The sequence below is a fragment of the Peromyscus maniculatus genome, chromosome 20 (assembly GCF_049852395.1).
Source record: "Peromyscus maniculatus bairdii isolate BWxNUB_F1_BW_parent chromosome 20, HU_Pman_BW_mat_3.1, whole genome shotgun sequence".
In the NCBI taxonomy this organism is placed as follows: Eukaryota; Metazoa; Chordata; class Mammalia; order Rodentia; family Cricetidae; genus Peromyscus; species Peromyscus maniculatus.
In genome coordinates, this window is record NC_134871.1 from 23,095,774 (window position 1) to 23,123,581 (window position 27,808).

Below are 27,808 nucleotides of genomic sequence, written 5' to 3' on the forward strand. Positions count from 1 at the left end.
GAGTTCAATACCCATGAACCCCATCTCCAAACATAATCATTCTGTTAAACTAGCTGGAGTTCATTACCAAAACTAAGTAGTGTTTGGGAGCCAGCCCAAGCTCCCCTTCCTAGCGAGTGGACTAGAACCACATCTCTCTGACTTCAAAGCTGCTGTCCTATCCTTCTCGGACATTGTTTCAGAAATGAGAACGCTCAGGCGTGCAAGCACCAAAGCTGTGATGCAGTCTTAAGAGACAATGACATTCTACACTAGCAGCTACCAACTGATACACCCGTGATACATAGAATGTGTATTATAGATTATAACGATATAAGTAGTTTATAGCAAATGTAAATAAGAATAATAAACTAAGTAATAATAAAACACATATATAAATCAAAAATAATTCCATATAACAGAAAGATGCTTCCATATATTTTCCCACACATTTCGGGTTGAGCTATTATACAGTGACAAAGAAAATAAACTTCAACATCACTGGAGATGTGAGTCAAGGCTAACGAAGTTACTAACCTTTTACTGGTTAACACTTCAGTGAGCTTTAGAAAAGCATTAACTCATCTCACTTTTACCTACCGCTGACATCCACCATAAACTGCTAGTCACAAAACTTGCTGACAGTATTTCCTCTATCAGAGCCTCTGCTTGGCTCCTTCTCTGCTGATCGTTCTTTGGTTCATGGCTTTGGACAGAACGCACTCATCTTCACTTAGCCCATGTTTACCGAGTTTGTGGAATCTAAACAATGAGGTTAGTACAGACCAAGACCTCCTTTGTAGCGTTACGACTGCAACAGAGTCGGCGAGCCTGCCCTTCACCAGGACAGACCTATCTCCCTACCACAGGGTCAAACATATGCCAAGAAAGACTTCAGAGTACATTTACCTAATAACAAACAAAACCTGTTTCCTAACAAGATCGGGAGCCAATAAAACATTACTTTTTCTCTATACATTTTTAAAATTTATGTTTTGAGAATTTCATACATGAATATATCATTTCTAACTTGCCCTCTCTTTTCTTTAAGTTCTAATTCACGTACATCCTGACACCATTTACTCTTCCATGGAGCACCGCCTTCGTTATCTCTCTCCTCAGAATCTCTGAACTCTCCAGGCACGCTACTTCTACCCTCTGTCTGTTGCAAGAAATCCTTTGAAAATAAAGGATTAATGAACCTCTGGATTTTTTTCCCTTAGAGTAGCATAAATTCCCCTTCTCATTTTGCCACTACAAATTATATAGAGCATTTCTTTCATCTACCCAGTACTCATTTCCTTCTTAAAAAATCCAATCTGTTTTGTTTAAAAATCATGACCTTTGTCCTCTCGAGCTCCCCGCTTTGAATGGAGGCATTCTTAGCTTTCCTGGTGGACTCTGACACGCCATCCCTGTCCCTAACCTGCAGTGAGGCCCCAGCTTCTCGACAGAGGGTCCATTTCTCTCTTGCCCAGAATGGAAAGCTGACCTTACAATATTAGCCGATAGAAAGTTGTTCAGCGCTTACAACATCACACACACACACACACACACACACACACACACACACACACACACACACACACACACACACACACTATGGTATGAGTGGGTAAGAGAGACAGAGCCCCAAAACAGTACATTTGTTTTCCAGGCTGGCATATCTGCATCTCCTTCTTTACTTTTCTAATCCCATGTAAATCTCTTTGGTGTTTATTCAATTCCAAAGCACACTTCACACATCTCTTCACCCATCACGGACCCTCAGGAACTTCAAGCACCTATGTAAAGTTCTAGCATTAAAATATTTGCCTTCTCAACTGCCATCTGTGTTCTCCCCCAGAAACCCATTCCTGGACCAAACTTGCTCTTTATGTTATCTGTAAATGTCTAACACACACACACAATTAAATACCAGATTAAGCTCTGATAACAATCTCCTCTTTGATTTGTCTTCAGTATCGTATAGTTATTCACCAAATCTTTTCTCCCTCAGAAATTTTTAGAAACTTGCATTTACCCATGACTTCATATGACTTTCCTGCTCATTTCTCAGCACATTACTTCAGCTTGCCTTGTCCTGAACCCTACATTCCTCCTTCTCTTCCACCTTCTTTTGTAACTCTTCATCAGTGCATCTTGGATCTAAATAATTCTACCAGAGCTGTGGCAGTCAATCACAGAGTTTAAGGGAAACAGTGCCATCATGAATCTAGGATCTCTGTCTGCTTGGTGAGCATCTTCTTCCAAGCCCCAAGGTAGCTGGCCTTTATAACTTCTCTACAGCACCAACATTGCTTCCCTGTTTCCATATCAATTTGAAATATCCTTTATAGAAATAGCCAACATTTTCTAACTTTTAATATACAACTTGATATAACAAGTATTTTTTGAACTAACCCCAATTCTGACAAACATGATCATATCATTTTTGTGATTCTCATATAATAGTGTCTATAATTAATTATTGCAGTTATTTGTTAGACGAGTATGCAGCTGTTTTTGTTTGCCTTGATCTTTCCAACATCCAGTATGATACTACAAGTGTTTGTTAATGAAAAATATTCAACCTCCAGCACTTCCACGAAGCCCTCTATGTAAATCTGTTTAAAACCGATTTTATTTGTATTTGTAACTTTTTGAACACACTGTTCAAACCATCCATACTGGCACATTTACATAGCATATTATCCTCATCTATTAATTACTAAGTAGTAGGAATAAGTAAATAAATTATAAAAACTTTCTTCATGGCCTGTGTTAGGTCTTTGGCATCCTCATATCCTAGAACAATGTTGGTCATGATACAACTAAAAAGCTTTTTTCAAGTTATGTAAAAATGTAACAAATCAAGTTTTAAGGGTAAAATAAGTTTGGGAGTAAATTATGATTAACTTATTAATTTAATCTAGCTGACTTTCTCCCATAAATACTCACATGTACACATACACACATGTATGTATCTTTTACATCTGATTATTTTTCTAGTTATAGAAAAACAACATATACACATTATATGAAATTCACTATTTTACTTTTATCCACCAAATTGAAGCAGCTGCTGTAAAAAGTTGGAATATAAATACTTTTAAAACCTGAAAAATTAAATATTTTCAAATATTAGAAAAGTGAAAATTTATGAAATGAGTAAAAAAATAGTAAGATGTTTCCAGGGTAAGTTAGATTATATGAAAAGAAAAACAAAGAAAATCAGTATGAGAGACAGACCTGTATATCTTTTCCTTGTGGAATCCACTTCTTCTGTGGTCACAGCATATAATGAACAGACATAGACAAAGGAGATGGGTGTGAGTGGATGAACTCAAAGGGAACGTGACACTGGAGGGAAGAGCCCCAAGCCATTGAGAGAAATCCTGCGTAGTCGTAGGGAAGATAACAGTCAAAAGCATAGCATTAAAAGAGGCAAGAACTGATGGCAAAGAAGGCAAGTAGCTATAGGTTAGCAGAATGAGAAAAATAGGGTAGTGCATAGAAGAGGATCTCAAAGTTTAGTTACTTAAGTACAGCCAATCTTGAATACTGACACTGAAGAAAAACACCATTAGTAAAAACAGTATTATGTGTATGTCCACATTTTTTAGACATTGCTGGGTCAAATTAAAACCTGTGAAAATGCCTTCAATATTTAAGTATCTGAAGAAAGAATTTGAGTTATTTCATTAAAAAGAGCTGTGTCCCACCCAAACTGTGATGTTTCTCCAATTAATCAGAAAAAAAAAGTTCGTCTATCAGGCCAATTATCTCACTAAATAATTTCACTCTAGTGAAATATTTAAATAAAAATTACAAAATTACAAATTACTACATAACTCATTATAAGAACAGTAGATGAAATATAAGGTTGTAGTTTATCACTGAACATTAAAATTGTCATTAATTTTGAGAAATTTCTTTTGACTATATTCCTTTATAATAACTATTTATTCTGAAAATTCTTACAAACATCACATTATAGATTGTTACTACAGTTTCTTTTAACATTTACCCTTGCAAATCACTATTGACTAGAATTGGATAAGGCATACATTTAAGAAGTAATACTTTTCTAACTACTACTTGAGAAGTTGAAAAGATATTGGTTTATACAGCAATTTGAAGTCAAGAAAAAAGTCAATTAAACTAAGCTTTCAAAGAAAATCGTTCAACATATTGGTGAGGTAGTGTCAGCACAACTAACACGGCGAAATAACAACACAAAGTCATAATCTCTTAGTGAAATCAAGTCCTCTTTCCTGAATCCAATATACAGAATTCTTAAATACCACGCTCTGTTCTAGATAAATTGAATTATGGATTTTGAGTGATTTATGAAGGAAAAAACTTGTTGGAATACCAATATATTAGAGTTTTAAGTCCTGAGGTAATTAATTATTAAAACAAATGCTTCTTTTCATGGATGGCAAGAAAATGAAATCTTTCTATTACAAGGAAAGTACTAAAAAGTCTTAGAAAAGAAGAAAGAGAAATAACTAGAAAAGGAATGACATTTGATACCCAGCAATGTTCTCTTTATTGTGTAAGCATAATTTCATGTATAAAATCGGACACTCCTCACAATTGTATTTCAAACTAGAGGCCCTAATATGATTGAACCCAAGAAAAAACAATCTGTGCCCTTCTGAAAAGTGCCCTTGTACATGTATGTCAGAGAACTGCAAGCCATATTACCCTTTCCACACCCATTTCACCCACACTGTGAAGGCAATGTAAAAAATTAAATATAGTAATAGCATAGGCCCAGGTTGGAGTCTGTCTGTCACATTATTATTCTTTGATATGACATTTTTATAGATAAACATTAGCACAGTGCTAAAATAGTTAAAAGGATAACAAGTTAAAAATAAATTCGTAAGAATTGGAAGATTGTTTACAGACACAACATCTCATTTTTTTTTTGTAGAAAACATGAATGGCAATTAATTAAGCTTCCTTTTCTTCTAAGCATTTTCCTGAACACTGGATTAATTGATATGGTTATCATAGTATATATTGTTTTATAAATGACAATTTCTTCTAAATTTCACTCATTATTATAGTAAATAGTGGAGACATAGAGAGTTCAAGTTAACTTACCCAAAGTCACAAAACAAATACAGTGTCATGATCAGTAACAGAACAAACGTTTTCATTACCTGGCTAATATTCTACTCAGTGCTATCTGACCCAAGAACTTGTGAGACAAGATATCAAATGATGAAGAAACAAAGAACCAATCCTCTCACCGTGAGACCTGAACTGGACATTTAGTAAAAGAATTTCACATCACAAATGGTCAAGTAGCCCAGGATGCTTTCATTTTATAGGAGATCGGTCAGGATCTACATTCTCAGAGACAATCATTTAATACAAATTTTGTATTGTATTATTCATAAAAGGAACAAAAAAGATCTATCTTGACAATCTCACTACTGACAGGAAGTGTCCATTAAACCATGTTCATTATTTATTTATCTATGATACAGTGATGAACAGGTCAAAAGAGTACATATAAAATATAACTCAGGCAGACAGAGTCATCACGCGAACCTCCATGTACAATCAGTTCCCAGCTTTGTAGAAGGCTTTCTTGCCTTCCTTTGGGTTACAGTTACAAATGTAGTATGTGTTAAAACAGTCTCATTTAAAATCACAAATCAGTCTTCAGCGATACGAACTTTTATCAAGCTAACAAACTGAAAAGTTCTGTACATGTATGGTGATGGAGAGCAGACTCCACTGGCTCCTTGAGGAAGCTGTGTGTCAGTTGCTAGGACCCATGTGCCAGTGTTCTTAATGAGTTCTTTTTTAAAAAATGAAGTGGGGAGATGGTGTGAGGTAAAATGGACAGGGAATGGGTGGCATAAGTATAGTCTGTTGTATCCATGTGAGAGAGTCTTAACAATAAAGTAGATTTTTAAAAGCTTTGTGTATCCCTCCACACTTCCCATTTCTGTAGCTTTTCCTTGACCATCACCAGGACACAAACACTATCAGTGCTGTCAGTCAACAACCAGTTACCACACCCCTCTACAACCAGCACACCAGGATCTTCATTTAACCATAATCTGTTAAGAGTGATCACAAATAGCAAAAAGCACCCTGTATCGCAAGTGCTGACTTCTGTAACAGTTATGGCTACAACTCTGTTTTAGACTTAGCAAATACAAAGGGTTTATAACTATGCAAAAGTATCTTTCAAGAAATATTTTGAAATGTAAAGAACCATCAAGATGCAAATCAGAAAAGGACTTGAGTCTAACTCAAACAAAATATACACACATACATACTAAAAAACTAGATATTTTGGCTAAATATCCAGATATTTTGGCTTTTACAATAAAAAATCTACCATATATTATTTTAACAAACCATATTTGGTTTAGTTAAGATGTTGAAAATGTGCATATTTACCCCGCTGTGCAAAATTTTAAGCAAATCAAAATGTCTTTCCTTGTAAATGATATTTTATATTCTCAAATTTCTACTGAACATATGTGAAAAATTCAAATAGACATCATAACAAACTTTACTTTAAAAAGCAGATAGATAAGACCTGCAATTTTCACCACAGGCACTGAGCATCCTTATAAAGCTCTGTTGATGAGCTAACGATGTTCCCACTCACACCACTCAGAGAAGCACATTATAGTTAGTACTGTTGCTGGAGAGACTGTACGTGAGTTAGCAGACATCCTTGAAGAACAAGCATTATATTCAAATATTTCCAACACAATGAAAAAGAAACATGAAGGATTTAAGTTTTTTAGAGAGTAATGTTAACAACAGAATGTGATTTTATTAATTCAGAGATTTACAATGACATCTGTAAGAGATGTATATTTCCAAAACAAGCCTGTGTGAGCACACACTCAAGCAGGATGGTCTGAGAACAAGTCAGGAGGAACATAACTGGATTCTGGAATTTGTGTGAGGTCCTGAAACCAGGCCCTGGAGAATCAATTGCTGGCTTTATTTATTTCTAAGTGTAATAATAACACTTAGATCTAAAGCTTATCTGCTCATTTATATCTTATTAAACATTAACTTATTTGCCTTACAAAGATTTTTCTATCAAGAAAAACAAATTAATTCTATCAAAATCCATAAATTATCAGACAATATGTAAAAGTAACTAAAAATAGAATCCTGATTAATCTTCTCAGATTTAATGGATAAAATATCAAATTAGAAGACTAGTTTGGAATTATTCTTTAGATTGAATAAATTATAAAATCCTTTCAAGAAATCTCAAGGTATTCAAAACCAAAAAATAAGAATATAAAATATGAAAAATACCCAAGAAAAATTTCATGTGTAAAATTTAATATAATAAATCACCCAAAATAGATAAATTTATAAAGCATAATTCCAAAGACAAATTGAAAAAAATCCCTATCTTCATATTAGTTAGAAATTCTATAGGTGTTATGATATAGACACATTTATCTTGGGAAAAACCCACCACTCAAATCAGACAAGGCTAAAGGAGGACTGTCACAAGAGCTGATGCCACAGTAACTGGCAAAGCCTAAGAGGTTACATTGAGTTCTGTTAAGTCAGAAGGATAATATATACAACTCCAATAGCGCATTTCACTGACTTGATTTAAAACACACAAAAAAAAAACCCAAACCAAAACAACAAAACAAAGAAACAGACACAAGGCAAGAAAAGGCCCACAGACTGATTTTCAGACAAGACAGCAAACAAAGGATACCAATGTGGTTTCAGAGTAATTCTCGTATATGAAGGCGATTCAAAAAGGTTCTTAGAAATAACATACCTCACACATAGAAAGTGACCAATTAAGACTAATAACCCACTTATGGACAGTATCAATTAATCACCAAATACATTAGAAGTCACGAAAGTGCTATTCTCACACATTTTGAATGATTTAAATCCAAGGCTATCCTTCAATGACTTTCTCATGTGAAATCTATGAGCCTGTAGTATTTCCAAGCATTTATTAACATGAAGACGTCACCTGGTTAGCTCTCTCAGCACATTTCCTGTGTGGCAAACACAATGTAAAGTTAAATTATCTGATGTAGAAACGTGCTTTTTTCTCAGAGGGCATTTCTATTGACTGTTAAGTGCAGATAAACGCACAAAGCAATGACAAACCATCAATTTAATATTTGTTTCCGATACTGAACAGCACTCATTGTGTTGGTAATGATCACAGGACTCTTGTCTGCAGTAGGATGGCTCATTGAGCTGGGTGGTGGTGGCACACACCTTTAATCCAAGCATTTGGGAGAGGGAGGCTGGCAGAGCTCTGTGAGTTTTGAGGCCAGCCTGGACTATACAGTGAGTTCCAGGACAGCCTGGGCTACAAAGTGAAACACTGTCTCAAAAAAAGAAAAAAAAAATACAAAGATAGCTCATTGAAAAAATAAACAATAAATTATCAATGATTATGAATCTTCTATTTATATTAAGAATATTTAGGGCTGGGCCTTGCCTAGGACCTTACATCAGAACTTAAAAAAAAAAAAGCTTCATTAAATTTACAGCCTAAACCAAACCTAATGGGATATGCTAAATAAGGAATAGAAATGAGTAAACAGTAAATTCTGGGGATTAAATTTGTATTCAAATTGTTATATTTTATACTCTCCAGATCTGCAGCTATCTATCACATTATATCTTGTTGTTTTGGGTTTTATTTTATTTTATTTTTTTTTTCAAGACAGGGTTTCTCTGTGTAGTCTTGGTGCCTGTCCTGGAACTCACTCTACAGACCAGGCTGGCCTCGAACTCACAGATCCGCCTGCCTCTGCCTCCCGAGTGCTGCACTATCGAGTGAAGTAACCACTCTTTCTGGTATCATTGCAGAACCCTTACTCCAGAAGTGTGACAATATCTCCAAAAAGCTAAGAGCAGACGTTGCTCCACATTCATTCAGATATTTAGTTTCTAAATCCATATCATCAAACTAGTAACTTAGTCCTAAAGAGTTTATCACATTTATGGTTAACATACTTCCTAAAAATGGCAAAATTCCAAGCATTATAAATGTTTTATATAAATTTTCACAGAAGGACAACTGAAAAGAAGAACATTATATACTCCTGATATGCCAAGAACTTTCCATCTCTCATTTAGGTTCATATACTCAGAAACTTTTTCTAATGCTACATTTTACCACAATCAAGGTCTGATAAGGAATTCTGATAACTGATGAAAGATGATCTTTTAATTTTAGTGGATAAAGCCATATCTGAGCATTAATTTTAGATTTACCTAAAGACAAATTATTCCAAGCATAAACTTTGGGATTATAACATGCTGTTGAAAAGGATCAGCACCAAATGGTAAGGTTTTATTGTCCTCCATTCTATCACTCTAAAGTCCCACATTAAAAATACCCTCCATATATCCATCTTGTCTTTTAAAATTATGAAAGAGTTTTGTTACATAAGTATTCAACATTTATTCACTTTCCTTAGGATATTGCATAACTAATTCCTTAAATTTAGGGTTTGGATTTAGACAATCAATTGCCATAATATACAGTAAAACTCACAAATGTCAAAACATAAAATTTAAATCATTATAATATATGACGTAATCAGTAATTTTCTCTTTGTAAGTAGGTTTTGTTCAATTAAGGAATGTAGGTAATTATACATATATTTATGTATGGTATCTACTCATGTATGTATAGATATATACTCACATATATAAGTATGAATAAACTAAAAATATTTAAATTAATCTTTGAAATTTGGTGTTTGTAAGACTTAAGTTCTTGGCAAACATGCATGGCCTTGTGATTTTGATACAGCAATAGAGATTTACATGGCCACAAACACCATGTATTGGGTATGATGCCTAATACTTGTTTTTGACCAAGGATAATCCACATTACACAATACAGCAAGGAGAATTAATTATTCAAATTGTTTGTTCATAGTGGTAGAAATCTAGCACAGAATTTTATCAACAAAGCAAGAGCTCTGCTACTGGACTAAATCTTTAGCTTGAAAGATGCTTTTAAGGGGTAGTTTTGAGTATATAAATCATAATATCAATTAATTTTACATTTGTATTTATATTTCAGTCACCTTAAATATTTTAAAATAATTACTGTTTTCAAGTAAGCTGATTCTTCAGTTAAGAGATAACGAGCATAAGAATTCTATTTACAGCTCCAACGAACACATTTAAATTCTTCAAATGAATTCCATTTTATTGTACTTTCACTTGAATTTGGCATCTCTCCTGGCATGCTAGACTTACTATGTAATAAGCCTGCTTTCCCAAGCACTCTATTCTTCTTCATAGCTCCTGTCCTAACTATAGCATCCCAGCATCTACTGCAGCTACTTCTTATCTTGTGTATGTCACCAGACATGGGTCCTTTGTCTCTCCTGTGTCCTCAAAGAGATCCTCATCAGCCTTAAAGTTAGCATGCAACGGGATGGTAATAAATATTTGTGAATGAACTATTTTAACTTATACTGATATGTTTGAACTATAGGATCTTAAGTTCTGAGAAAAAAATAAGTCAACACACAAAAATGCACTGTTATCGGTCCTACAGCCATTGAAAATAATCGACCTCGTGAAAACGTCATTCAAATATTTTAAACTTGATAAAATTTCACTGTACACTCATTTCTCTAATTCCAAATTAAAGTACTTCTCATTATTGAACTGATCTTTACAATTTGCATTTCTTTCCTTTATTCCTCCTAAAATATGGGGGTGGGGTGTCGGCAAAAAAGTAAGAAAGAAGAAAGGAAAACAAAATACTTCACCTCACTGGTAAAATCAGTGATTTGAAGAGACACTCTTGGAATTCATAAACTCAGTCATCCTTTTTCTTTCATGTCATAGCCAGTAACTTTTGACTTCAAAAGTTGTAAATAAATCATTACAGTAGAGCTATCTATTGCCTAGCATTTGTAGAATAAAAATACGAATGCATAAAAAGACAAAACCGGGTAACTACTAAGCTTTCTCAGTCTTGTTGGAGAAGTGCGTTCTTCTCCATTAAGACACCATCAAACATACAAAGCAGACATTCACTTGTGCTACACTGTCATTTTCCCTTTAAATGAGGGTTTTCTTTAAAACCACAAGGTTAATTTTATCAACAAATAATAATAAACTATTTGTAATCTACATGGGATCCACACACAGTCAAGTTCACATCAAAATGAGAAATGGGGTACAAGGACACACGCATTTCAAAAGCATGAAATGCAATGTTGACAGCCTCATGCTTTCACGGGGGTCCAAGCCTGACACACCTGACTCAGGTTGGAGTGTCTGTGTCGGCAAAGCCTTGTCCTCACTTAGTGTACCTAGCGCCGCTCCCTGCTGGTCTTCCCATGTGACTTCTAGTGTAGATAAAACAAACAGAACAAAACATGTCATCAGCGCTTGTCAGAAACAAAGACCATCAAAGAACCTAAAATACTTCAGGAATTGGGATTATTTCAGAGACACATTCTCCAACATATTATATAAGCTGTTAAAATTTTAAATATAGGAATTTGATATTGTGCAGATTGTTTTTATGGATCTCGAGATCTAAAATATTAAATTATACTTTTTGTAATTTTTTCAATTTATTTTTAATAAAAGGAGTGGATTCAAAGTATGAAAAGAATAATTGAGAATTTAAATGGCTTGATAGAGAGTATACTACTTTACTTGGTTGATATAAAAATGTGAATTTGTTTAAGAGGTAAAAATTATTAGGAATTGTTTTATTGTGGCAATATTAAATATTTCTATACAATTTGAAAGATTTTTATACGTATGAGAGAGAATTCATTACAATGTGTAATAAAACACCTATTTAATTCATCACTATATTCATGACCTTCGTTAAATGCTAACAAAGTCTTACGGTATGAAATACTTCAATCAATGTATTGATAAAACAAGGCAAAAGCAGTAATAGCTTGGCATCATGAGTACAGAGTTCTTGGCATGTCCAATTGTCTAGAATAATTTGCAGATTGGTGCGATATTCATTCGTTCAGTAAATAAATATTCAGCATTCACTATAATGTAGGCACATGCATAGGTATCATAGCAGACAAAACTACAGTCCCATGAAGGTTTTTACAAAACTTGTAACTTAATGGAGAAGAGCTTGTAGCAATGAACGTGTAAACATACAGTGACTTAGAGATGAATGCTAAACAGACAAGCATGGAGTAAGTGAGAAGGAAATGGAACGGTTAAAGCATGATGGAATTCTGGATGGTAGAGTCAATGAAGTCCTCTCTAAGAAGGAAATTCAGTTGAGGGGAAAAGGACATTGTGTGTGATAATATTCCAGTGTAAACATTTTCGGTTAGAAGTCCGTCTTCAGAACAACAGGGAGGTCTCTGGATGAGCAGAGTGCACCAAGACAGAGCTTGGGAAAACAGTAACGGTGATGGGAAGATTGCAACTGGTTGGCCATATACTGAAAGTTCCATTGTCTACCACTCATCTTCACTTCACATTAGCTCTCAGAAACAATCTTGTCTAAGAAGTCATCTGCCTTCTTTTTAAAAATTTCTCACTTATTTACGTATTTATATATGTATGTATTTGTTGTGTGTGTGTGTATCTGCCCATGCACACATGTTCCTGATCTCTCTCTCTCTCTCTCTCTCTCTCTCTCTCTCTCTCTCACACACACACACACACACACACACACACACACACAACCATGTATGGAAGTCAGAGGACAACAGCATGTAAGAATCAGTTTAATCTTTCTCCCACGTGGGTTTCATGGTTTGAACTCAGATCCTCATGCTTGGTAGCCAGACCCCTTACCGACTGAGCCATCCCATGCCGTCCAGCCTTCTCTTTACTCACATATCTCTATCTCCATCTGGTAACTGAACCACTACTAACATGTACATTTTAAGCTTCACAAGGGTTCACCATGCACACATAATGCTCTGGCACTTTGTCTACTTGTCACTCTATGTGACAGAACATTCCCCATCTTACAGTGTTAGGAAACACAAAACACAGAAGAAAAAAAAATTCACTATTATATTATTACTAAATGAAAGTAAGAGATTTAGAATGTAAGTTAATTCATCTAACTATTATCTTGAATGAATGTGTCAGTACATCCTAGTAAGAATTAGGAATTGGCTGGGAAATGGTGACACATGCCTTTTAAATCCAGCACTCGGGAGGCAGTTCAAGGCTAGCCTGGTCCACAGAGTGAGTTCCAGGACAGCCATAGCTACAGAACAACCCTGTCTCAAAAAAGTATTAAGATTCATTGAATAGAAAAGTTTATTTAGTAAAATACTAAATTTTTATGAAGATTCCAATTAAACATTTCACCGATTAGAAACTCAGTTGTGAACCTAAATTTTACAGAATTATAAAACTGACATATTATTAAAATTAAGAATTTTAAGCTATGAAATTCCTAAACCATTACTTTATTTTAGTAGTTTTAGTCTGTAGATGAGAAAACTTAGTATTGATGAACTAAATTAGCTAACTGAAAGACAGACAAGTCACGGGGATTTAACTCTGAGGTGAACAATGTAGGCAACAGTATTCCAGGTCACCTTCATCATACCAGATAATCTTGTGTAACAATTGATCCAAAGAACACAGATTTAGCCGGGCGGTGGTGGCGCACGCCTTTAATCCCAGCACTCGGGAGGCAGAGCCAGGCGGATCTCTGTGAGTTCGAGGCCAACCTGGGCTACCAAGTGAGTTCCAGGAAAGGCGCAAAGCTACACAGAGAAACCCTGTCTCGAAAAACCAAAAAAAAAAAAAAAAGAACACAGATTCCTGGACTAACTAGACTATGATTTATATGCTTCAGTGTGCTCTAACACACAACACAGACTCTACACAACACACAGAGACCTTCCATCAGCTGCTTATAACAGTTAGGAAAGCAAGCAGCCATGTAAGAACAAAATACTTATCATCCTGGTCAACAGGTAATTTTACATACCTGAATTCACTCGTCTTACAGTAGCATGCTGGCAAAGGAGAAAGGCGCTATTTCCTAGTCTCCTAAAGAGCTAGCAGCACACTGTGAAGACAGAGCTTGGAGTCCAAGTTCTAAAGTGCCACCTTGCTAACATCCAGCTGCACGGGCTGTTAAGCAGAAGACCATCCCAGTAATCCAATGAATTGCAAGAAGGCTTAGGGCTTTGTTGATTTTTGAGACAGGCTCTCACTATGTGATCTGGCATTATGTGGACCAGGCTACTCTCAAATTTTCAGGGATCCTTCAGCCTCTGATTCGCAATCATAGAATCACAGTGAGACTCTGCCTTAAAAACCGGAAACAAAAGACCCCCCAAAACAGATGAGACTGGGCACTCATTCTTCTACACCAAATCACTTCCCAAGATTAAGGTACCTTCCATATCCTAGAAAGGATGCTCTACAAATTATATTTAGGAAGACAACAATGATGTGGACCTGAACAGTAGCTATGCAAGTCATGAATTCAAAGGGACTTTTCCCCAAACCAGGTTAGTTACCAAAGGATTTGGAAATACAGATAAAATCATATGAGAAAAGGCAGAGACAGTAAAATAAAAGAGGCAAGGCTTCTCTAAAAAAGATACAGAACGGTTAAGGTTAGAAATGAGAAAGTATGTGTTTACACGTATTTAGCTACATAACTATGTATTGAGAGAGGAAACCTTAAACATATTCTCCTCTGTACTGTAACCTCTGTTTTTTGGGGGCCCATAAATTATAAATATATATGCCTTTAGTACATTATCTTCCAAATCCTCTTGCTCATTGTCACCAAGCTACTTTTCCATAAATACAGGTCTGACTGAGTACCCATTCTGCTGAAAGCAGATTCTGATGTTATTAAGATGAAAATTCATGACACTGTACAGTATGCATGACTCATGGAGTAACATCAGATAAGTGATTCATGTACACTGGAAGGGAATAAGGTATTGAGGACACATCACATAACTCCAGATAAAATCTACTCCTGTATAGACATCAAATTATTCTATTTATAATTAAAACACTGTTATTCATATTCCCTTGCATTGACATCATTTGTAAGAATACACAAAGGCAGCAAAACAAAGATAAGAACCAACATCTTTGTCTATTATGATCAGCCTAAATATTAGCAAATTCCAAAAAGCATACAGCAGCAAACAGCTATGATAAAGAATTCAAGACTATCAACCTATTACCTGAGTAACCTGCTTTTATTTGTTCCTTCCTCTCCTTTGTCTTTCTTTATTTCTTCCTTCTCTCCCTCTATGTATTTTTCATTTGTCTTATTTATAAAGTTAACTAAATTTGAAATACCACAGACAGCTATACATTGAAAATTACACATTCAAGAAACAAAATATTGTATATACCATTCATTGTACATTTTATGAGAAACAACTATAAAATGGTAAGATGCACAATCATAGTGAATCACTAATGGCCAATTGAGCTGTATGTGCTAAGTTTTTAAAATGATGTAGTATCATCAACAATAACAAGACAACAATTACTTGAAAACAAAAATGCTTGAGACATTAGATTCCATCATCCACATCTCCAAAACCACCACATTTCAATTAAAACCCTATGTGGTATTTTATGTGACATGAAAGAACATTGAAGCCCAGAGAAATGAAAAGACTTGCTAAACTTCACAAAGTCTTAGAAGGAAAAATAAGATGAAGACTCAAGAATCTGACTTACAGTGTATCCTTTAAGCACTAAGAGACTTGAAAAGTAGTAGTGGATTAAAAACTCCTCAGACAAAATTGGTTGGCAAAAGTATTCTAAAGCCCTTATATTAATTTTTAAATACACAAAAGCATGTATAAATAAGTTCAGAGAATGTGTTCAAACATCATAAAATAACACGAGCTGTAACGCAATCCATTCATTTCTAAGGTATTGTTGCTTATCTGAATTAGTTAATGAAGAATAGAACCAGTAAAGAACGTGTGTGTGTGTGTGTGTGTGTGTGTGTGTGTGTGTGTGTGTGTGTGTGTGTGTGTGCGCGCGCAACAGTAGAGTTGGTTCAGGATGATGGTCACAATCAAATTTGACTTTAAATCTAAAACTCATGTTTTTTTTTTTTTGGGGGGGGGGTTCGCTTCTTGGCCTTCTGGCTAAGATCAAGTGTAGTATCTGTTCTTATCAGTTTAAAACTCATGTTTTCAGAGTATCCAAGATTGGCCCAAGAAATTATAGTGGTAACAGCTAACACTAACAATTTAAATATGCTTAATTATTTCAAAAAGAAAATATAGTAAATCTAAGTGGCAAGTAAGGTTACAAAGAACAGTTTGTCATTTTCATCCTTGCTAGGTACCTAACACTCTACACCTTACCTTTCAGAACCCTCCTACTCATAATTTGATTTCTTACATGAACTTGATTCCCACGAAGATTTTTAAGTGATAATAGTAACAGTACAGAGTGACTCCTCAACAATAATTCCATTTGAAAGTTTTAGAAAATCTAAATACTTTGCATTATTAAAATAAGTTGTTAAAGAATGACAAAATATGAAGTAACAGAAGAGATAGTAGAGGAAAAAAAATGTGCTCAAGACCTACCCAGGTATCAAAACTATTCAAACCCACTTTCTCTCTTAGAAAGCTGTCTCTCAGAATTATTATATATTAAGCATATATACAAAGCTATAAAACAACACAATAAAATACAACACCAGATATCTTAACCTCAATAATAGGTAGAAAAAACAATGGTCCAAATATTGATTAAAAATGAGAGATTACATACAAAACATTCAAAGTTCTCTTTCAAAACATTATCCATTAATGTCTCGCTAGGCTTAGTTATACCACACACAGGACTGATATAAGTGAAAATATTAAACTTTCTGTGTGATAAAACATTTACAATGACGTAAAGACAAAAAGTTGTAAGGCGTAAAGAGCGAGACCAATAATCATCAACAGGAACATTTACATACAGGAAAAGGAAACAGGAAAGTAGACAGTCTAGAGGAGAAGATTGGACAGTAGTTTAACTTAAGGAAAGATCCTAGTAACAGAAGAGAGGATAGGCCGTCAGAGTTGAAAGTCTTCAGCCCAGTGAACCCATAGGAAGCAGACTCCATATTAAAATAGTTGGAAGTTCTTCAACCCAATATGGCAGCAAAGTGCTTACAACATGTGCAGCCAAATAACTGAATGAAATGTGAATATGTGCCTTTTCAGATCACTGGTTTATTCTTAAATACATCTAAAATTTTTCTTTCACACCTTCTAAGAAACATCACAGAGGTCAATAAATGTTGCAAAACTACACTTTTGAGAGTTCATGTAAATTTCCATTTTATACTGACTTATCATATTATAAGATGTGATTTAACCTTGTTTCTATTTTCACATTACTCCTACATTTTAAATCATATCACAGAACAGATAATAATTATCAGTCTATATTATTAAAAATTATAAACATAAGTGATAAATTATAACTATGTGAAACACTATAGACATTATTATGAAACATGGAGAGAAGGAAGAATACATTTAACCCAGTGGTTCTCAACCTTCCTAATGCTGCAACTCTTCAATACAGTTCCTCATGTTGTGGTGACCCCAACCATGAAATCATTTCCACTGATACTTCATAACTGCAATTTTGCTACTGTTATGAATCAAAATGTAAATATTTGTATTTTTTAAAAGTCTTAGGTGACCCCTGTGAAAAGGCCATTTCATCCCCAAAGGGGATCACAACCCACAGATTAAGAACCACTGTTTTAGAAGAAAAGACATCTCAATTAAGTTATTAAAATACACATATCCACATCTTAATTTAGTTCAATAGCAAAAGGTCAAATGTTACAGTATCTAAAGACTGCTAATTTTTTACATAACAATTAAAATGCTGACATTATAAATAAATATGTGTAGCTATGCTGGGTTATTAATTACTCTAGAACACAGGTCATACCTTTTAAATTCAGTTGTAAGGGGATAAGTCATAAGTAATTTGAACACTGAATTTAAATATTAAAAGTCAACCACCACTTTGTCAAGACTGTTTTAATCCACGTATATAAAATGGTAATTACACAAATGTTTTCAACTAATTAGTTATGCTTATTATTATTTGCCATCATTGAACTCACAATGCTTCATTCTATTTTAAGTTTATTTTAGTGTTATTTGAAAATAATTTCTAGATTGAAAAAAATCTACATTGTATTTTTTAAATGAATAACATACCATCACTTATTTTCTTCAGAATTTTGCAACATAATATGATCAAGAAAATAAATCTTCTCAAATGTAATCTAGACATTTTAATAAGATAGAGCTGTATTAGCACCAATAAGTTATATTATCTTGCTTGTGATTGTGTGAGAATGCATGTGTGTGTGTGTGTGTGTGTGTGTGTGTGTGTGTGGTTGTGAGCATGCTAGGCAAATGCTATGCCTCTGATCTGCATCATCAGCCTAGGGTAAACATATTAGAGGTTAAATAACTATTTAGAAATAAATACAAGCAATTATTCTTAATACTAAATCAATGAAGTTAGGACTAAGGCTTATAACTCCATAACGTAAAGAAATATATTCACACACTTTGTAAATGTCAGTACATTGAGTCTAATATGTAGAAAAGCCATTTCAGACTTGCCTTTTTTCCCATTATTAGGTAAGCTTGACGTTTCTTCCCCATTGTCTTTAATATTGAAACCAGACAACAATAATTAATAATTAAAGTCGTTAACAATCCAAATAACAAGTAAGCACTCCAAAAAGAATGAAACAATGCACTGCAAAAATCAGCACACATGCATTTAATATGACACCCACACCGCACACATCAGAATAAAGTATATGCAGTACATATAGTACATCCATAAGAAGTCAAAGCTGCCGGGCGGTGGTGGCGCACGCCTTTAATCCCAGCACTCGGGAGGCAGAGCCAGGCGGATCTCTGTGAGTTCGAGGCCAGCCTGAGCTACCAAGTGAGCTCCAGGAAAGGCGCAAAGCTACACAGAGAAACCCTGTCTCGAAAAACCAAAAACAAAACAAAACAAAAAAAAAAAAAAAAAAAAAAAGAAGTCAAAGCTACCATAAGAAAACAGCATTCTGTATTATAGCATTTTGTTTGGCTATGATGTAACCTAATGCAATTTACTAATTCCTTGAGAATGAGTCACAGGTGAGAAACTGGCTTTAAAAATGTAACTCTTGTTTACGTTAAGTGGGAAACAAAAGTGATTCTGATATTGCATAAATTGTCAAGTGAGTGCTATCTGAAAAATTACGATAAAGCCAATTCATAAAGTGTGAAAACTCAGAACTTGAGTGAATAAATGAGATATAAAAGGACAGGAAAACAGAAAGATTAGCTCTTCAACTAAATGAAAATGGAAATTATTCTACAGGACTACAATTCACTAAATTTTAAATCTATATCAGTGAGGAAAATGAAAGGCATTTGAAATTCTAGTGTTGAGAATATTTGATATTCAAAATGGGATGTAAGTATACAATTCTATAACCAAGCAACTAAGATCGCCTTTCTTTCCATTAGTAGATACATATTGATAATTTCTTCACTTGATAAATTACAACATTACTGGCATAAGGTCTTTTTGTTTTAAAAACTATAAATTCTGTTCAGAGAATGCATCAATGAAAATATACCTTGGGTAGAGTATACGCCAGGGCATTGTTTTCTTACAGTGATATAAAGAGGGAGAGGCACAGCCGAACTTGAAAACTCATACATGAATTCACATCATAAAAGATCAATTAAAGAATTAACAGACGTTGGCTTAAGTTATTCTACAGACTTCATAGAAAGTTAAAATTCAAGACGTCAACTTAGAGAAAATTAGGATCCAATTCTGAGGTTCAAATAAACATCATGACAATTGAATACAATTAGACAAGTGTGGTGCTGAGTATATAATATTTTACTCCGACAGAACCTGATATCCAATTATGTTTTTACTACAAAACCGAACAAGCCAAAGCCTGCGCAGCCTCTAAAGGCAGCGGCCACGGAGAGGAGTGGCTGATAAACAGGACATATGATACTGAACTCGGACAGAGAAGGGAACCTGGAGGAGACAGTCTTATTTAGGAAATGAAATAGTGGGAAAGGGATCATAGTCTATTAAATGTTAAATAAATTCAGTATTTTCATTCTAGATATCCTTAAGAAGTGTCTTTCCTACTTTGAAACCCTTAGGCAAGAAAATAGAGTTCCCTTGTTCAGGAAAGCATAAGGGAAATCGAGTTTTATAGTACCTAGCTGACAAAGATTATTTATTAAAATGAAAAGAAACAACCAGAATGTAAAGAATAGGCTTAGGTAAACAATGTATATATTTAGGCCAAAGACATTGTCTATAATGCTACTTTGTTTTGATTACTAAAGAGATATTCAAACAATTGACCAAATTAAAGACTGTGGAATTGACTAGATAGTCTCACTGTCACTCTGAGGACGTTGTAAGGTTGGACATTAACTTAGGAGACACACAGTCAAACCGACCTGCCTTGACCTTGCCTCCTCCCTCCTTGTCTCCCCCCTCTTCTTCCACATGCCCAATTTCTTCATGAACTTCTGTGTTTGCCAAAGTAAAAGAAAAAGACAAGACCAGGGGTCTGGTTGTTAGTTTTAAAAGATAACAAACAAATGAATCATTTTTAATGAAATAAAAAGAAAAGTAAGAGTTACATATTGCATTCCTGACATGCCTCTGAAAGCAAATCTGTTTACTGTTAATGCATCATCACAGTTGGCAGTGGTACTGACTTGGGAACCAGAAATCGTAACACCTTAGAATATTTGGCATAGCTCAAAAACAGAGGCACAATTTTTTGCCTCTATAGTAGGTATATTATTAGGAAAATATTACATAAATTTTCTTCTATGAAGAAAACCATGACACTATAAGCTCTTTTTTTTAATATTTGTTTTATTGAGACAGGGTTCCTTTGCAGAACATGGCTGTCCTAGAACTCACTCTATAGACCAGGCTGGCCTTGAACTCATAGAAATCTGCCTGTCTCTGCCTCCTGAGTGCTGTGATTAAAGGTGTGTGGCACCATTAACAACAATAGTTAAATTATAGCTTATTTTCTAGTTGCTAAAGGCAGATTAAATACTTCATTATGTTTGTATTAGGAATGCCATTAATGACAAGATCTAGCAACCATCTAGAAGAAGCTCAGAAATTTGGACTATCAGTCTGGATGATTATTTTGGATGACTGCACCTTTAACTTTGGTTAGAGGTCGAAGATCTACAGAAGAGGTATACAGTATGTCCTCTAACACTGAAAGAGTTCCAGGTTCATGGATCTCTGAAGCCTCAATATGAACATGTCTGAGAATGCTGCTCAACATCAGCCAGTACCATTAAGCAATACAAATTAAACAAAACTTCCTCCACACTGAGAAGAGAGGGAAGGTTTTGGTTCCTCTTTCCTTTATGAAATAAAAAGCAGAAAATCAAAATTAAAGACATTATGGAAATTGCTAATGGAAATTGCTAATATTAGTGCTTTTAATGTAGTCTACCTGGAAAAAAAACTGTAGGTAACACATTCATAAAAGTCCTCTGAATTTCTCTTCTGCAATGAGGCTTGTTCTCTTCCATATCTAGCACTGCACAACATGAAACTATCACACCTCAACAGACTCTTGTTATAAAAGATGGGAAAATGGAAGCTTTAAGTTTTTGAGGGAACGAAAGTTGCACACTATTGACCCCTCCTTATGAAAACCATTTAAAAGCATAGCATTTTAATCTGATGGAAATACTAAAGCACTACAGCAATGCCACAGAAGTCTTTCTATCAGACACAAAGCCAGAGTGTCAGCCACACCTACGGTGTGCTCTTTAGAATTAAAATAGGCGAGAAGAGGAAGAACCCACAAAAGCTGATTCAGTCACAACTAACAAGAGCACACGTAGATCAAAACGTTACGTAAGACAATAAAAGATTTGCTGCTCAACACAATCCATGTATGGATTTGTTGTAAATATGTCACAGGACTATGAGTTTTCTATAAACACATCATGACAAGTTTTTAGTACCAATCTATATACTATGTGAGGTATCACTTCATTTTTGAAGACAGTGTTTCCTTTGTCAACTCCATAAATATTCGTTCCAGTCTAGGCATCCTTCTATGTGCTGGAGACTCAGCAGTAAAAAACACAGCCAGCAATTCCACAATTCTGAAACTAGCAGCTTTTTTTTAAATCACACTAGCAAATGTATGACAGTCCACATATTACACCTCAGTGTTTTTTCTCGAGGTGTAATGCAGTGTTTGATAATAAAGGCATAAAACTGTCATATTATCCTTGAATACTCTACGCAGACTTGCTACAACAGAAAGCAGGAAACAGGAAATACAAGTCACAACCACTATCTAGCTCAACAACTTCTTTTGTAGAAAGTCAAAGTTATAATAAAAGGATCATCAAAAATACAAATGAAATATAAAATGATAAATATAGCCAGACTCTGTATACATCCTCAAAGGCATAAACACAGACTGCAACTGATATCTCTGTTTATAGTCTCATTCAAAATCCAGAATTTTGTTTAAAAAGTAAATTAAATGTTTTATAAGAACAAATATTATCTAGTTATTTAAAAGAAGTTAAATGCTTTGTACTTTTGCTTGAATCAAATTAAATTCCATGGTGTTATTTCACAAAAAATAAAATTTGTGTGCTTCCTTAGAAACTAGAAAACAAAATAATTCAACTGTATATAAAACTATACAAACAAAGTCACATCAGTTGCAGTTGGGTTTATTTTTAATGCACAGCCTCCCCAAAAGGCTTTCAGCACAAACAAACGCTCCTTATGTACAGACCTTCATAAGGGTCTATCTCCTTGACTCCACTGTCTAGGGAAAGCAAAATAAAACGAAAACATGGGGGGGGCAAAGCATAGGGGTTAAAAACAACACAAATTTCAAAGTTACAGAATTGATCGTCTGTTAAAGAAAACTTAAATGATGATTTAGATATATACATACACAGCTTTGGAAAAGAGTTACTAAAAAGAGGAACTGTGATTTAAAAGATGGCAACATTACTCTGTTATCCAAGATTGTAGAGAGAATTTAACTGAGATTTGTAAGTGCTTGAGAAGTGTGTTTGAGTGTGTCAGCTTCTCCAGTTACTAGCAGCATCAGTGTAACACCCATCTTTTACTGTGCATTCAGGGTGACCTGTTGCTGCCATTCCAGGTTTGAGAAGGACCACCATTGTCACGCATCAGCAAACTAGTCCTTACAATGTTATGAAAATTGATTTAGCTAGTTACTAATAAACTTTGTATAATCACCAATAACTTCATAATGCTAGATGTAGCAAAGACATTATAATCCAGCTGCTTGCATGAGGCTACTGCTAACTTTTAAATATAGTTATTCAAATTTGAAATGTAAAATAAGAAAAGATTGTTTCTTTTTATCCCCAAACATAATTTTTACATGCAATATATATTATATTCACAAATATAACTACTTTCAAATGAAGTCATGCACATAGCTAAATACAGGAAGATAATAACACAATGATAATAGAAAATCTTGAGTCGCCCCAGCTCCCATGTGTATTTCCTAATGGCAAAATTAGAAAACTGAGAACTTACTTCTCTCCAGTGTTCCCTTTGGTGGGAGCTGTGGCAGCTGCCGGCCCCTTCGTCCTGCTACAGGAGTACTTGATGGGCTTGTCTGGACAGACCCGGTCCGAGGGTGAGACCTACAAGATGCACATTAATATATTTTCAGTAAGCACTAAATCAGTTCAGTATGCTATCTGGCTTATGAAACGGCTGTATTAGTGTGATTTTTAAACGTGGATTGCTGCTGGTTAAAAGGAGAACAAAACAAATACGGACATTTGAACAGTTACTTAAACACCAAAAAATGTTTATGTTTTGGTGTAATATGTATACACACACACACATACATGCACACAAAGCCTATAGTAAAACACATGAAATAAGTAATATAGACTACCAATCTATTCATCTAAAGCAAGTAGAAAATTCTACAACTTAAAAAATAAAAATTTATATTATAGTAGAAAGACTATAATATAAATTCTTAAAACTAACCTTCCTCCTTTGACCCAATCAGATTTTTATTTAAGTTTATACTAAATATCCTTTTTATTAGAAAACATTTCATGAATCTACCAAAAAAAAAAAAATCCCAAGTAACTTCAAACTCAGCTAAAGAAAATTCTGATATCTAATACTAATGTTCATGGAAACTAAATATGTCTAACTTATTTACTGTCGTGAGGATTCTTAGAAAAGTCATGCCTAATGAGCACAGTCATTTCTCCTTCTGTGGAAGAAAATGATAGTTATGACAGGATTTACCCAGGACTCTTGACTAATGAGAAATCACAAAACAAATGCAATCAGGACAGTTAAGAAACAAATTACAATGGTAATGACACACTATTATATCCACTGAATATAAATAGTGTGTTTACACTGACAGGTTAGTATCGACTTGTACTGGTGATCAGTCAGAAATGACAGAAGAGACCATTTACTGCTGGGAAAATAAAATGGTGTGTTGGTAGAGCAGACGGGGAAGTTAGTCTGATCAATTTATCTTTCACCTCGATAAGGCAGGTGAAGGAGGGGCAGATCTTCCAGTCATTAATGAAGGCATCGACCTCATGAGGTTTGTATCAGGACGTTCAGAGGATCTGGAGCGGGTGGTGGTCCGCTCTAGGAGAGGCCGCTGTTCTGTTGATCTGGATCTGTGATATGGCTGTCTATCTGCTGCTTCACAATCCCTGAAACGTTAGTCAGAAAGCAGCTCAGTTGGTCTTTAGTGCCCTTCTGCTATTTGGTCATGATGCATCAAACTGATTTTGAAAAAAAAAATGCTTAAAATTACTGTGTATGCAAGAAAAGAATTTTCCCAACACATCCTGAGTAATTTCTGACTAAGCTTAAAAAGTTCTAAAGAACCCAAATCTGATTTTATCAGCAATTACCAGTAATTGAATTATAACCGATTGCTCAGTTATAATCATTGCAGCCCCAGCTACCTGCTTTCCAGAATGAAGAGAACGTGTGAGCTGTGTGATGTATCCTAGTATAAAGACTTTCACCAATGTTTCCTACTACTTCCCAGAGAAGAGAAGTTATGCAGGATGTTTATTAGCAAACAGAGTAAGATATAAAAATGTTAATAGCATTATCATAATGTACTGAGAGCTTGAATATCTTAAGCAGAAGAATGAAAATGAGGTTACAGGAGAACAGGGCAGCTTGGAAGTGCGCACCCATATTTAATCACACCCTCCAAACAGACTTCACTCTGCAGAGAACTAGACTCCAGCATCCACCTAGTGTACTTCAGTTAGACCAGACAACTCAGACAGGTGTCGGGAGAAAAATGAAAAATAAAAATAAAAAAATAAAGACCCCCTCCAACCACTGAAAATTAATTCTTGTTGAAGCAAGAATACTCTTAATGAGATCAATAAATGGCTATAATTCAGTTCCATGATTTGGAAGACAAATTTAAAAACACTAACTATTGCTCTAGAACTCAAAAGCAACATATATGACCAAACTCCATTTCAAACAGTTACCATTTGAGCCGAAAGCAGTCACAGTAAAGGAAGAATTTACAGACTACAGGGAGAGCAAACAGTAATGTCATGGGCTGAACCATTTTACCTACAAATACGCTCTGATTTTTGAAAATCAAAAAAAATGGGCGATTAGAGAAAAGTAATAAAAAAGGACACAATATCCTCATTATCATGAATTATATGTCATACAGATTTGGAAAAACAAATACTATTAGAAACAGAGTACTGGATTCACCCTATATTGTTATATATCTTTGAATAATACTTTAAAGTTGCAGACTCAAACAGAAGTACATTCATTTAAAGAACTTTTTATGTGACTGACTTCCTAAGTCAAATTCAGTACTGTTTCTAAACACACCCAGAGCAGGAGAGGGGCTGGAGAGACGGCTCAGTTTAAAGGGCAGTCATGATCAAAAACGTCATGATATCCAAGATTAAATATAAATTCATACATATTTGATTACCATAAAAATGAATTAAATGGAATTTCAGCATAAAATTCATAGTTCTATTCTTCTGAAATTCTATTTCAGAGGAAGCACAGTTTTTGAAAATCAATGTGACCAATAATGTGTGACCCATTCTTAGTGCAAGGCCTCTGGTTTGCCCTCACAGCAACAGGTCAGTAAAAGCAGAGGGCCACACAGCGGTCTTTCTCTGTACTTCTTACATTTCTAAAAAACTGTATTATGAAGAATACCAAGCTTTATGTTTGTTTCAAAGATTTATTGTGATCTTAGTCTAATAAACTTTTCTCTCACATAGCATTTGGTGGAAAAACTTAATAAAGTATCTTTAGTGATCACAACAGGGTGCTGGTGTCCACTCGTCAAAAATCTCACCTGTTCTTACCTAGTCAAGCAATTTTTCAAGTGAAATATATATACATACATATATATGAATGTATATATTCACATACATAAACACACATGTATTATATACTGTTACATTGTATGGTTTGACTTTTTTGATACTGTATTTTTAAAAATAATTGATTCATAATTCTAGGTGCGGGACAGAATATTAATTCCAATGTCCTGACATGTCTCATGCCTCAAAGGGATTCTGTTTATTTGTAGAATAAACATCCCCACCTTAGGAAAAATACCTCATAAAGATTTTTCTTTCTTTAGTGAAAATGGTTTGCTAATTATAGGGAATTTTTACATTTTTCCAGATATCTTTGTTACCACAAATAATATAAAACATACTCAGTATAGACTGGGTGAAAGTAGGTTAATAAGTGAAAGATTAAAAAGACCACAGTAGAAGGTAGAATTTTCCTCATAAATCCTGTCACAGTAATGGACAGCTATTATATTTTAAATTTTGCAACACACAAGGTCAAGCTATACTTTCTGTGCTCACGACCAGCTAAGAATAGAAGTGATCAGTTAAGGCTTAGAGGTTAAAGTCACAGCAGCACTCAGTGAATGACACAACCCCAGAGGAATCACCCCAATGCTCCAGATAAGGAAAGCTAGCATTTCTAGCAACACTGGAATAGGCATTCATTTATGGAAGAATACATACACATCCTCAGTATCAACAACTGAGTAGGAAACACTAAATAGCTATTTATAAGGTTTAACATGTTCAGTGTTTAATTGGAGTTCTTGAGCTGTGGTTTGTATTCCAATTGAAGTATTTTCCTTAGTAATCCTAATTTATTTAATTCGTTTTATTCTACACATAAAAACATTGTTTTAGAAAGGGTAGCCACTGTTTTTTTAAAAAGTACATAACACAAACAAGAAAACTTCACTTGTAAATTTAAATCTTTAGGAAAACAATTAAACTGTACTTTAAAAAGTGATTTAATAATCCATCCCAATTATATTTTGGAATAGTTTACAATTTTAATCAATGTTTAAAATAGTTCACATTTTTGTTTTGTAATTTTCTGAATTGATACAAGTATGGTGCTTCACCACTATGTAGAGGACTGTAGTGCAAACTGAATGCATTTTAAGAGGAAACTGCCTAATCACCCCTCAGTTACCTGACACTGAGTTTCAGAACCGTAAGAGGAGCCGCCATGACAATCACATAGCACATGCAGACTGAGAGAAGCATGAGAGATAGGACAGGATGAGAAAGTAAGACTTGACACACAGGGTAACAGTAGACAGGCTGTGCAGGCTGTGTGTGTGTGTGTGTGTGTGTGTGTGTGTGTGTGTGTGTGTGCGTGTGCGTGTGTGTGTGTGTAGGTGTGTATAACAGAC

At 34.7% G+C, this 27,808-nt stretch overlaps 1 protein-coding gene and 1 pseudogene across 49 annotated transcripts in view; one reads left to right on the forward strand and one right to left on the reverse strand.

Moving 5' to 3' along the window:
- Nucleotides 1–27,808, reverse strand: part of Rims2 (regulating synaptic membrane exocytosis 2) — a 491,805-nt gene that overhangs the window by 139,351 nt on the left and 324,646 nt on the right. For 40 of the 49 annotated variants that reach the window (XM_042265269.2, XM_042265264.2, XM_042265278.2 and 37 more), the window contains 2 exons: nucleotides 24,591–24,770; nucleotides 23,605–23,714 (listed from right to left, as the gene is read on the reverse strand). In XM_042265269.2, coding sequence (XP_042121203.1) covers nucleotides 23,605–23,714; nucleotides 24,591–24,770 — 290 coding nt within the window. The remainder of the gene's footprint in view (nucleotides 1–23,604; nucleotides 23,715–24,590; nucleotides 24,771–27,808) is intronic. The other 9 variants (XM_042265288.2, XM_076555844.1, XM_076555839.1 and 6 more) reach the window with 1 other exon arrangement.
- Nucleotides 16,069–16,188, forward strand: LOC121824557 (U2 spliceosomal RNA; annotated as a pseudogene).